Here is a 12,174-nt window from a genome sequence, read left to right as displayed (position 1 = left end):
CCCCGCATTGGGCTCCCCACTCGGCGGGATGCCTGCTTCTCCCTCTCCCACTCCCCCTGCTTGTATTCCCTCTCTCACTGTGTCTCTCTGTCAAATAAATAAAATCTTTAAAAAAAAAAAATTCCACATCTTGCCCAGTTCCAACAGTAAACAGGATCCAAAGTTTTCTCTTTAATATTAGAAAATAACTGATCAATTTGCCATGTGGTGTAAATAAGAAATGAAAGATGAAAAGTCATCTTACATGTCTAAGAACACATTCACTGTTCTTTCTTCTCCTCCCACCCCCATTGTTGCAACTTCTACCCAGGAGTTGAGGGGAATGGTGCTGATATACCAACCATTTAACTACACAGAGTCACAAACTAACAAGTACTAAATGCACTGACTTCTTTCTTTGTTCTTTTCTCTCTTTTTCCTGGGATTTTTCACCTCACTCATTTTAAACCCAAGGGAAGTGGGGGAGTTTGACCTTGATTTTACAAAACCAGGGCTTCTACTTTCAGTAGTGTGACAGCTTAGATACTGTGAATGGTACTCCTTAATAGAACAACTGATACACTGGATAAAATATTTGCAAATATCTTTTGAAATATCACTCATCCACATAAAAGAAAGGAATCTATAGATACCAAACAAAGGGAAAGCAGGAATGTCCGAGGCCAATGAGTACCAAGCTCACTCTCACCTAAAAGTTTTTGCCAAATCCCAGAGACTTTGAGGTCTGGCTTCGACAGGAGCCCAAGAAATGGGATGTAGGAGACTGTATTCACCCATGAGTGACTAGAAAGGGCTATACCTTTAAGGATAACAGTGAATGAGAAATAAATCTTATTGCACAAACAGGGGTACAAAGAAATGTTTTCTTTTCTTTGGCACTAAGAGTGGAAGGAAAAAGAATCTTCCCTTGAGATGTAACCATAAGCTGGCTTCAGATGGGTTTGTGACTCAAAAGTCACACTACCTCTTATTTTAAAAGAAAAAAATTCAAGGAGATAATTCAATTTGAAATGGTCTCAGTTGGTTCTGTTTTTCTGACCTTAAAATAAATCCTACCAAAAAAAATTTTTCAAAGAAAATAAGCTCACAGTCGAAATTAAAAATACACAGAGAAACACAATACCATTAGAACAATGAGAAACAAGTAGAAAAATTTAAAAATACCAAATGTAGAATATAAACTATACTTAAATAAAACTCCAGAATATAGGCAGGAACTACAACATAATAAAAAGACCAAGCAGGGTGCCTGAGTGGCTCAGTCGGTTAAGTGTCTGCCTTCAGCTCAGGTTGTGATCCCAGGGTCCTGGGATCGACTCCCACATCGGGCTCCCTCCTCTGAGGGGAGCCTGCTTCTCCCTCTGCCTCTGCCTCTCTCTCTCTGTCTCTCATGAATAAATAAAATCTTAAAAAAAAAAAGACCAAGCAGATATGAAAGAAAAAAAATAACTTCAAAAAATAAAAAACAATTAAAAATTCAGCAGGTGCATTAAACGTCAAAGCCAGAGAGAATTAATAAACTAGAATATAACTGAATAAGTGGCCCCAAGTACAGTTTACAGAGACAAGGAGATGGACTATATGATGAAATAAAGGTCAAGAGAGACACAGAACATGATGATGGAAATGTCTAATATATGTCCGATTGAAGTATAAAAAGAAGGTAACAGAATGGAAAAGAGGTAATAAAGGTAATGACTGAGAATTTTTGAGACCTCAGATCTTGGAATCCCAGTGAATCCCAAGCATAATAAAGATAGACACTTCAACACATCGTGGTGAAACTGCAGAACTACATAGAAAAACGTTTCATCTTAAAAACAGCTAGAAAATAAAAGAGTAATCACCCAAACATAATGTCAATTCAGCAGACTGCTGGCTTCTCACCAGCAGATAGGAAGCCAAAAGACAGCAGAAGAGTATCTTCCATGAGCTGAGACAAATAATTGTCAACCTAGAAAGTTTCTTCCAATAGTAAGGCAAAAAAAAAAAAAAAAAACTAAAGCAAAATAAAGATATTTTAGAGATAAAAATTGAGAGGATTTATCACCAATAGATCATTATTAAAAGAAATTACAACAGAAAAAGTCTAGGCAGAAGGAAAATTAGCCCAGAAGGAAGGTCAGAGATGTGAAAAGAAATGTCAAGCAAAGATATCAAAGATAATAATGGGTAAACTAAGCAAAACTGTATTAAAAAAAATAATTTGTAAAAGGGATGTTAAAACTAAGTATTAGGCAAAAATAGCATGCTGTTGACAGTGACAAACTATTATAAGATCTTAGATTTGTTCAAGAGGAGAGGAAAAAAAATGTTAACTTTGTTAAGTAGGCAAATTAAAATACTTAGGGTACTAGGCACCTGGGTGGCTCAGTTGTTAAGCGTCTGCCTTTGGCTCAGGTCATGATCCTAGGGTCCTGGGATTGAGCCCTGCATGGGGCTCCCTGCTCTGCGGGAAGCCTGCTTCTCCCTCTCCCACTCCCCCTTCTTGTGTTCCTGCTCTCGCTCTCTCTCTCTCTGTCAAATAAATAAAATCTTTAAAAGAAAATAAAATACTTAGGGTAACTAGTGAAAGAAGAGACAAAGACCATATATTCTCCAACAAAAAGAGGGGAAAAAATAATCCAAAAGAAATTTAAAAAGGAAAAGAAAGGGATGCCTGGGTGGCTCAGTTGGTTAAGCATCTGCCTTTGGCTCAGGTCATGCTCTCAGGGTCCTGGAATCAAGCCCTGCATTGGGCTCCTTGCTCAGCAGGGAGCCTGCTTCTCCCCCTGCTTGTACTCACGCTCTCTCTCTCTCTAACAAATAGATAAAATCTTTTAAAAAAAAAAAGGAAAAGAAATTTAAAAAGGAAAAGAAAAATAGGCATATAATATCAGAAATCAATGTAAAAATATTAGTCATCAAAATGTAAATTTGCCAAGCACTCCAAAATTTTTCCATCACATTTTTTATTTTATTTTATTTCATCTTATTAAAGATTTATTTATTTGAGAGAGAGTGTGTGCATATGCACATGTGAGTGGGGGAGGGGCAGAGGGAGAGAATCTTCAAGCCAACTCCTTGCTGAGTGCCGAGCCCGATGCAGGGACCCAACCTCATAACCCATGAGATCATGACCTGAACTGAAACCAAGAGCCAGGCGCTTAACTGACTAAGCCACCCACGTGCCCCCTCAATCATATTTTTAAACACCAAGCAAAAATTGTTTAAAGACACATAAGAATTCAGAAAAATCAATGAATGGAGAAAAGGTATTTTAACAAAAAAAAATTACAGCTATGTTAATTACAAATTCAAAAGAAGTTACTATATAAATCAGGTTACTATATAATGATAAAAAGTCATTTCACTTTGAAGATAAAACAATTCTAAACTGTACACATCTAATAACATCAAAATATATAAGCAAAAATTGAGAACTATGTAGAGAAACTGGAAAATCTACCATAGCATATAGCTCTAAATATTTAATAAATTGAGCAGACAAAACTCAGAATTGAATGGCATAATCATAAAATAAAAACTTAAGGATATGTGAATAACACTTTACATAAGAGAACTGATATTCTTTCAGACATTTGGTACATGCAAAAACTGGATTCCTACTTAGCCATAAAGTTAGAGTCCAAAAATAAAAAAAGGGAACAAAGACCATATATTCTGCAAAATGCAGTGAATCATTTAGAAACCCTAAAAAAAAAAAAAAAAAGATAACTTATAGAGTTAACTGATACTTAGTAATGCCTCTTACCTATATAGAATTGCCTCCTTCAGAGTTTATGAAAGACTGCTAATTTCTTTACCATCTTCCAATATACTCACCATAAAAGAAATATATACCATATAGAGAAAAACATCAAAAATGCAGAAACTACTCCCTCTTGGAATATATATTATAGAAATTAGCACACAGCTAAGGAAGATAGAAAGTTGAAGCACAAATGAAGTGTTTTTAAAAGATAAATCTAAAATTTTACACATTTGGAAAATGTGAGACAGTCCTCAGAAGACAATTGGTAACTTCAACATATATATCTCGAACTTGCTAAATGGGTAAACGTGGGTAGCATTAACTTATTGTTTCTTATTTTACCACAGATGCATGGGAACTCCTGATGATGTGATACTAGTGCATAGGTCAGTATCTGGGAATTTCCAGTGTAGTACTCTTTTGAGGACTTTGGCAATGAATGGAGGAGAATGAGATTAGCAACGGGATTTAAGGGAGACTTTATTCTTAACACAGAGGAGATCTGAGTACTTTTAAATGCTAATGTCAAGAAGTCGAGAGAAGAAGAGGTTAGAAATGCAAGAGAAAAGGCATAATTTATAGGATGGTATCCTGAAAAGGAAGTAGAAGTGAGAACCTATAAGACAAGTGAGGAGATTGGACTTAAATAGGAGGGACAGACTCTCCATTGTGGCAGAAGTAGAAAGGTTAGGGATAGGTACAGATCTGTACGTAGATTTGGTGGCAGAGAACTGAGGTCGTTCCTTTCTGAAATTTTCTCCATGAAGAAGAAGATAAGGTAATCTAAGAGTAATGCAAGAAATAGTAGATGATCAAAGTTTTGGGAAGAGGATTTTGAAAGAGTGTTAAGGGACAGATAAAGTGCATGAGAATCATAGATTTGCTACATAGTATTAAGGACTAAGAAGATTTTTATAATGATAATCAGTTGAGCAGAACTCAGCAGCGTAGGTGTGTGTGTACAGAAGATAGTTGTATTCCTCCAGGGTTGGGGTTTTACAGGACAGGTAATAAAAGAACAAAAAGCAAAAATCATCTCATATATTGGCAAGTGAGTAGTAAAATGATGGAACATGGAATCAAAGCTGGGGAGGGGAGGATGGCAAGAAAGCAGTGAGGCTGATGGATGGGAAGAAAGCAGATAGGCTGATGAAAGCAAAGACCATCAAGGAATAGGGGTAACTGAATGAACAATCTAGAGAGCTAGGAGGTCAATCCAGGCTCTAGATACAGCTGTTTGTGTATAAGATAGGTGTCTTCCATTACAGTTCTTTTTTATAGAATATATCAGAATGATGGACTTACATATGGTTTTGCAATCTGGCCTGGGAATTTAGTGTAGTGGTTAGGTGTACTGAAATCAGAAAACCTAAGCATACTTACCCTAAGTCTCAGATTTCTCAACCATAGATGGGAATAATAACAGCACTTCCTTCATATTTGTATGGAAAATGCATATTGATTTCCAAACACCCAACTTAAAAACTTCTGGAAAAAATCCATTTGTAATTTGGTGATTCCTTTGGTGAGTGCAGTTATTTTAGACACCACTTGGCATATGATGTTAATGCAGTTCCTTTAATTTATTCAACAAATATTTGTTATTGAGTGCTATGATGTGTTAGACACTGTTCTAGGTGCTGAGACTAAGCAGTTAAACAAAAGAAAATCCCTGCCCTTAGGAGACAGATGCTAAACAAAAAGAAAACAGGTATAACAGCAGGTGGGGATGATGTTTGGAGTCAGGTTAAGTGGGGAAAAAGGAGGATAAGGAATACCTGTAGAGTCTTACATATGATGCTGTAGGAAGGCTCCCTAATAAAGGACTGTCTGAGCATTTGCATGAACCTCATTTCTCTCTGTGAAAGAACATTCTACACAGAGGGAGCAGTTAGTACTAAGTTTTTCAAGTGAAGCCTAATTGACATGTTTGAAGTCTGTAAAGAAGACGAATGTGGCTAGAGCATCATGAAAAAAGGCAAAGCTGGAAGGATATGAGATCAGAGAAGTGGCAGGTTAGCCAGATCCTAAGTGGCCTTGTAAGCCATGGTAAGAACACTGGCTTTCATTCTGAGTGAGGTAGGAAGTCATTGGAGGATTTTGAGGAGAGGAGTTACATGATCTGATTTATGTGGAGATTTGATGATGGGGAAAAGCAGGGATACCAGTTACAAGGCTATTACAATAATCCAGATGAGAGCAACCTGGACCAAGGCAGAAGTGGAACTGGTAAGAAATGATCAGATTCTCCATATATTTTGAAGGTAGAGCCAAAAGGATTTGCTGGTGTACTGGGTATATGGTAAGAAAGAGAAAAGTCAAAGGTAATTAACTATAAGGTCTTTGGTCTAAGCAAACTAGAAAATGAAATTGCCATTTAGTGAGAGAGGGACCATGTGGATTGGGAAAGAGAAAATAGTTCATTTTTAGGCATGATAAGCTTAAGATGCCTATTACATATCCCAAGTAGATGATGTTGAGAAGACAAATAGATATGAGTCTGAGTTCAGGGGACAGGTCTGAGCTGGTGACATGAATTTGAGAGTCATCAAACTAGAGAAGGCATTAATATCATGATATTGGATGAGAGCACATAGGAGTGAGCATAGGAAAAGAAGAAAAGACATCTGAAGACTGGGCCTGAGCCACCCCACATATAGAAATCAGTTGATGAGAAGAAACCAGAGAATATTCAAGATGTGCCAGTGAGGAAGAATCAAAAGAATTATAAGCAAAATGAAGTAAAATTTCCAATGTCTAAGATACAAATGTGGAATTGGGTATTTGAGGTAAAATAGAGGCCAAGAACATTGCAAGAGAAGAAGTCAAGAAACCAGAGTACGAAGAGGATTGTTTTTTGTGGATATTGCAATCACCAAGAATATTGAGAATCACATTAGAAAAAGTGACAGTGAGCCAGGTGTGAAAAATCTCCAAGGGGTGAGGAGAACCAGGAGCCAGATAATCTGCAGTGTGATGGCACCAGCTTCCAATTCAAGTCAGATAATTGTGAATATGTTGGATGTTGGTAATAATAGGTTGGCCATGTGAAAGTGTTGATGTTTGATTACTTTTTAACCTACAAAATTGGCGATTTCATATGGTTCAATCTAATAACTGAACATATATAAAATATGTCTGAATTGTGATTGGCTTCATAAGCTGATATATATTTATGTTAGTACTCTTTTCTTTTTCAGTTGGAGACTCCCTGAGATCAGGAATTTGTATTTTACCACATGTGTTTCTTTCATAGCACTTAGGATTTACTTGGTAGTTTCAGTTGGTCATGTAGTACTTTTTATACATAGGTTATTACTAGAATTGCTACTGCTGACTTCTGTTGTCATTTCGGGGTGATAAGCAGTCTCCTCACCTTCCGAGGTGAAAACAATTGAGAAATATAAACAGGCATTAGATGGGGATCAATATCAGCTTTACTGCTGAGTAAACTGGAATAGAGAAAACACTTAGACCTGAGGCCCGTATGGGATCCCGAGTCTTTCTCCTCTGGAATGTATTCATGCAGTCAGTCCCTTGACAGATGCCAACTGCTTCCCAGGGGCACAGCCAGTTTCTAACATGGGGGGAGTAAACAGGGGAGGGTGAGGCTGGGCTGGGAGGAGCAGGCGCAAGTCCTTACAAAAGGCTCCAGTCCTTGACTGCCTTCTCTCCACATCTCCCAGAGCCAGTCCTTCGTGATGCTTTCTTCAGAGTCTTCATAGCCATCATGAGAACACAGTGTTTTTTAAACTTTGTTGGACAAGTGCCAGGTTTGGAAGATGTGGTCAAAGGCAGCAACTACTTCCCCTTTCACTCTTGTCACCCAGGGCTTGCTGCAGTGAGCTTATCACTGTGAGCAAGCAGATCTCAATGAGAGAGGCCAGGCCACATGTGTGCAGTGACCCTTCCAGCTATTTACCAATTAGGTAAGACACTCCTTTCCTAGGAACTTGTGGATTGAAGGAATTAAAGAGAAAGGTGGGTGTTTTCTCCCTAGAACATCTGATGGTAGATGCAGGTTTTGTGAAGCCTGAAGCTTCCATAATTTGGATAGTCCTCTTTAAGGAAAAGAATATAAAATTGCAAGTGTGAAATTAGGTAGAAAGTTTGGAAGAGGCCTGAGCAAGTGAAGGCCTTGAAACTTAAGCGTTATAGCTTTACAGTAAATCCTGTGCTCTTGAGAAGGTAGCGATACCTGTTTTAATATGGTATTAGACACAACTTGCATGCAAACCATCTTGAACTAGCTTAAATAATAAAGACGAGTAGTGGCTCACATTAATGAAGAGTCCAGCTGTTGGGCAGGCTCCACCGTTGATCTAGCAGCTTAACAATGTCATAATGACCCAGTTTCTTTCCCTCTCTCCTCTGTGCTGTCCACAGTATCTATTCGTCCTAGGCAGGTCCCTTCCAGTTCACAGCATGAATGCCAGTAGCAGTGAGGACTACTGGCTCACATTTTCCTGTTAGAAGATAAGGACAACTGCTTCAATCATAGAGCAAAACCTTGAACTTCAAAAAATGGCCTGTTGGATTCAGGAGTCTAAATGATTAAGGTTGGAGCCAAGCACTGTGGCAAGAAGGATAGGGCAACCTTCAGGTTAGGCCAACCAGGGCCCACGTCCAGAGATAAGGATACGGATATGGCTCATCCAAGTCATGTGGCTGCTGCATACTGGAGGAGTGGAACTGAGGTTGGTGAAACATCTACAATATTAAACCAGAGGTGAGAGTATGGAATAATAATCTAAACGTACTGAAAGCTTTCAGGACACCCATCTGATTTACATTTTCCCTTCCGTCATCATTTTTCTCCACCACAATACTGAAAGCCCTAGGAAGGCATGGCCATTTGTTCACTAGTTACCCAGCACCTAGCATAAGTGCTCAAATGTATTGTGAGAATACATGAATTTATCACAAACTTTTGAGAAACAACTGGCAGGAACATTAAATAGGTATTATAAGGGCTTAGGTAAAAGGGAACTATATAAGAATATGAAATAACAAAAAAATTAGAGATTATTGGATTTGAGCTCAATTAAATAATTTTCAGGTCAGAATCATGTCTTACCAAAGAAAGTGGAAGTAGGACAAAAGGAATTTTTTTAAAGTGGCTCTTCAAACTAACATGCCTGAGGTGTCAGAGATTCAGTAAGACATCAAAAATATTTCACAAAGAAACAGAGATAAGTGCAAAGTGAAAGATAATTAAGATAATTATCTTATTTTGACATTAAGAAAGGACAATTATATTCAATGTGAGCACTAAGTTTGTAGTTGTGTAACAGAATGCCTTGAGCTGAATGTAATGATTTAACATGTTTTTCTATATACGAGTAAAACATAAAGCAAGTAAAATCCTTTATAGTGTGATAAAGTTACTGGAGGAAAAGTATTGTGTAACAATTTTGCATGACCTCTGATTTCCCATTTTTCATATCTTTTATTCTCTAGAGTCCTACTTGAAAAGATGGACAATAGTCTAAGTTTGGAATCTCAGATTATGTTTTAAAGTAAGCCCTTTTTAAAATTAAACAACTCACTGGTAAATGCTTCCAGTAAAAGGTTTATTTTTTGAACTGAAACATTATATTTCTTGAATTTTTGAATATTTAGTTTTATTAAAGCAAGCCATACCTGTTCTGAGTAATGTGGTGTTATGTGCAGTAGAGTTCATTTAGGGTGGGGTGGTTAGATTGCAATGATTTTAAATCAAGGCTCCACCTCAGAAACCTAGGAGATTTAAAAAGGTCCACAGCTTGCCAAGAACTTCAGCTATTCTGATAAACAATTTGATTACTGGTGCTGAGTCTTGCATACTAAACAGGTTATCCAAGTCTTAAACTTGATGCTTGTTGTGAAGATAGTGTTTGAATCACCCTTCCCACCAACATGGTTATTTGTACATTTAAATGTTATTTTCTGTGAATATGTCGGTATGCCACAAAGCATGGCAAAGTTTCCTATGATCACATGCTTCACCTTGACTTTCTGTACATTTCTAATACTTAAGAATGGAGTAGGAAAAATTATATATGTGTAAGAAAAAAATGCATAAAATGGTATATTTTGGAAAAGTAGATTTAAATTTTTGAATTTGAAAACAATCAACAGTATATAAAATGCCTTTGAAAGTTGAGTGCAAAATTATGTGAAAATTGTGCCTAAGAATATTATGCCAAATGACATCATTTTTTTCTGCATAAAGAATGATTTTGCTAGACCACTTAATCACCAACAGACATCCTCTTATAGGGAAAAAAAATATGTTTGGTGACATGTTTAAAGTGCTCTCAGTAGTATTTAAAGTGAATGATCTTCAAACCAAATAGCTATTTATATACTAAAAGATGGGAATCCTCTACATCTGCACACTGATTTTAAGGTCCAAGATAATTCAATATTTTCAAAGAATGAAGCCCTTTAAAATGGCTGGTAATGGCCTATGTAATCTGCCTTACTCCCCTTTCCACTGGGACTTCATCTACTTCTTTTCCCTCTCTTACTTCTGCTCTATCTACACTGACTTCCTTGCTATAGGCAAACATGCCAGGCATTCTCTTTTTTTAAACCTTTGTCCCAACTGCTCCCTCTGCCTGGAACACTTCCTTAGACATCCTCCAGGAGAACTCCCTCACCTCCTTCAAATCTCTGCTCAGACTTCACTTTCTCAGTAATGCCAATCCTGTCCATCTTATTTAACATTGTGACTCTCCCCACTCTTGATCCCCCTTACACTGCTTTTTTTTCTACAACATTTTTCACCTTGTAACATTCTATATAAATTTTCTTATGTATTGTGTTTATTGTCCATTTCTCATCTAGAATGTAAGCCTCATGAGAGAAGGACTTTCTTTTTTGTTGCCTGCTTAACCCCAGTCAGTGAAGAAATGCATGGTACATTGTAGGCTGACAGTAAGTATTTCTTGAATTAATGAACATTTCTGTGGTCTGCTTGCTTCCTGTTGAATCAGGAATCACTTTAATCATGTGAGATGTTTCAAAGTCAAATTTCCTCAAAGAGAGGGTGAAAATGAGCAAAGAAAATCCCATTTAAAATGGCGTTAGGAAGCCCTGAAGAGGGACTTCTCACACACTACCACTTACCACCTTTTACGGACTCCAATAGGAAAAGCTTTACCTGTACCTTCCACAATAGGAAGTAGCTTCCTTTACTACCCCAGTAATAGAAAGGTAGATTTCCTACTGTCCCAGCAACAACTCAGCCAATAAGGCGCCACAAGGGAACTCCTGCTCTCCTCCAGTGGACTCCAGATCCAAACAGCTTCCAACTTCCTCCTTTCTCTATAAAAACAAGCCCCTCTTTTTTTGTTCTCCCAACTTGCCTATGGTTTGGCACAGTTTGAATGTCCCAAATTGCAATTACTCTGCTATTCTAAACAAACTTATTTTGCTGGCAAATTAACTGGCTATCTTAAGGTTGACAAGAAGATTGTTACCTAGCCCCCCCCAATAAAATTTTCATTTCCCAATCTCCAGCAAAAAGATTGATTTTTATAAGGAAGTAATAGAAATGGGTAAAATTATAATTTCAAACACACAAGAAAAAAGAAATAAATGAAGATTTTGGTGATAGTATGCTAAGTTTCATTAAGCATTAAAACTGCTGGTTCGGATGTCCTAGAGAGTCAACCAGAAACTACAATCTGGACGGAGGGGTTTCCTGTTGGACTTTTAAGTAACATCCAACAGGGTGATCCTGTCCATGGAAGGCATGAATGGCAAGCAATTAAATCTATTTGTCTTTCAGGTGCAAGCTAAACAACACTGAATACATACCCTCCTCCAGGTTTAGCTCAGTTCTGCCAACCTAAAGGTTCATGGGTTAGATGAAAACACACAGCTGCTCCATGGCTGAATACATCAGTGAAGGAAAGTTTGCAGTTCTGCCTGGTCATTCCACCTGTATCTAAGTCCAAGGAACTGAAACCCAAATTCTGTGACTTGTCAGCTCTGCGGTGAAAGCCTAAATGGGTAATTCGGGGCTCAATGTCCCTGGGGATTAGATTCCCGCCAACCCCCTCCCTGCCCCTAACACCTGAGCCCCTCCAGTGACTCCACGGTCTGGACGAAGAAGCTCACTCACTTCAGGCCTGCTCTCCTCAGAGGACAAAGATGGATCGGGGTCGCGTGCTATGCCGCCGTATTTTGAGACTCTTGTGAGCTGGGTCTGTTTCGTGGACATTTGACACGGGGTGGCCTGAGTGCACACCTCGCCCTGGGCCGTTTGGGGACGTTGCACAGGTGGCACCAGGCCCAGAGTGGAGCGGGACCTCCCGCCCCCGTCTTGCCCGCGGCCGCCGGCGGAGGAGGTTCTGGGGTGCGCGCGGACGTCCACGGGGCACGACCCCGGGAAAAGTTCTTGAGCCCCACCCACCGGGGCGGGGCTCAGG

At 38.5% G+C, this 12,174-nt stretch overlaps 1 protein-coding gene across 2 annotated transcripts in view; it reads left to right on the top strand.

The window, feature by feature from the left end:
• FRG1 (FSHD region gene 1) overlaps nt 1–11,838 on the top strand; it is a 38,330-nt gene extending 26,492 nt beyond the window's left edge. Inside the window, exons 9-10 of one of the 2 annotated variants that reach the window (XM_032413577.1) lie at nt 4,102–4,140; nt 8,141–11,838. In XM_032413577.1, coding sequence (XP_032269468.1) covers nt 4,102–4,140; nt 8,141–8,156 — 55 coding nt within the window. In that variant the 3' untranslated portion in view covers nt 8,157–11,838. Of the gene's footprint in view, nt 1–4,101; nt 4,938–8,140 lie in introns of those variants that run through there. The other variant, XM_032413576.1, reaches the window with a different exon arrangement.
• The last annotated feature ends 336 nt before the right edge of the window (nt 11,839–12,174 follow it).

The sequence above is a fragment of the Phoca vitulina genome, unplaced genomic scaffold (genome assembly GCF_004348235.1).
Source record: "Phoca vitulina isolate PV1807 unplaced genomic scaffold, GSC_HSeal_1.0 scaffold15, whole genome shotgun sequence".
Taxonomy (NCBI): domain Eukaryota; kingdom Metazoa; phylum Chordata; class Mammalia; order Carnivora; family Phocidae; genus Phoca; species Phoca vitulina.
This window is presented reverse-complemented; position numbering and strand designations above follow the sequence as displayed.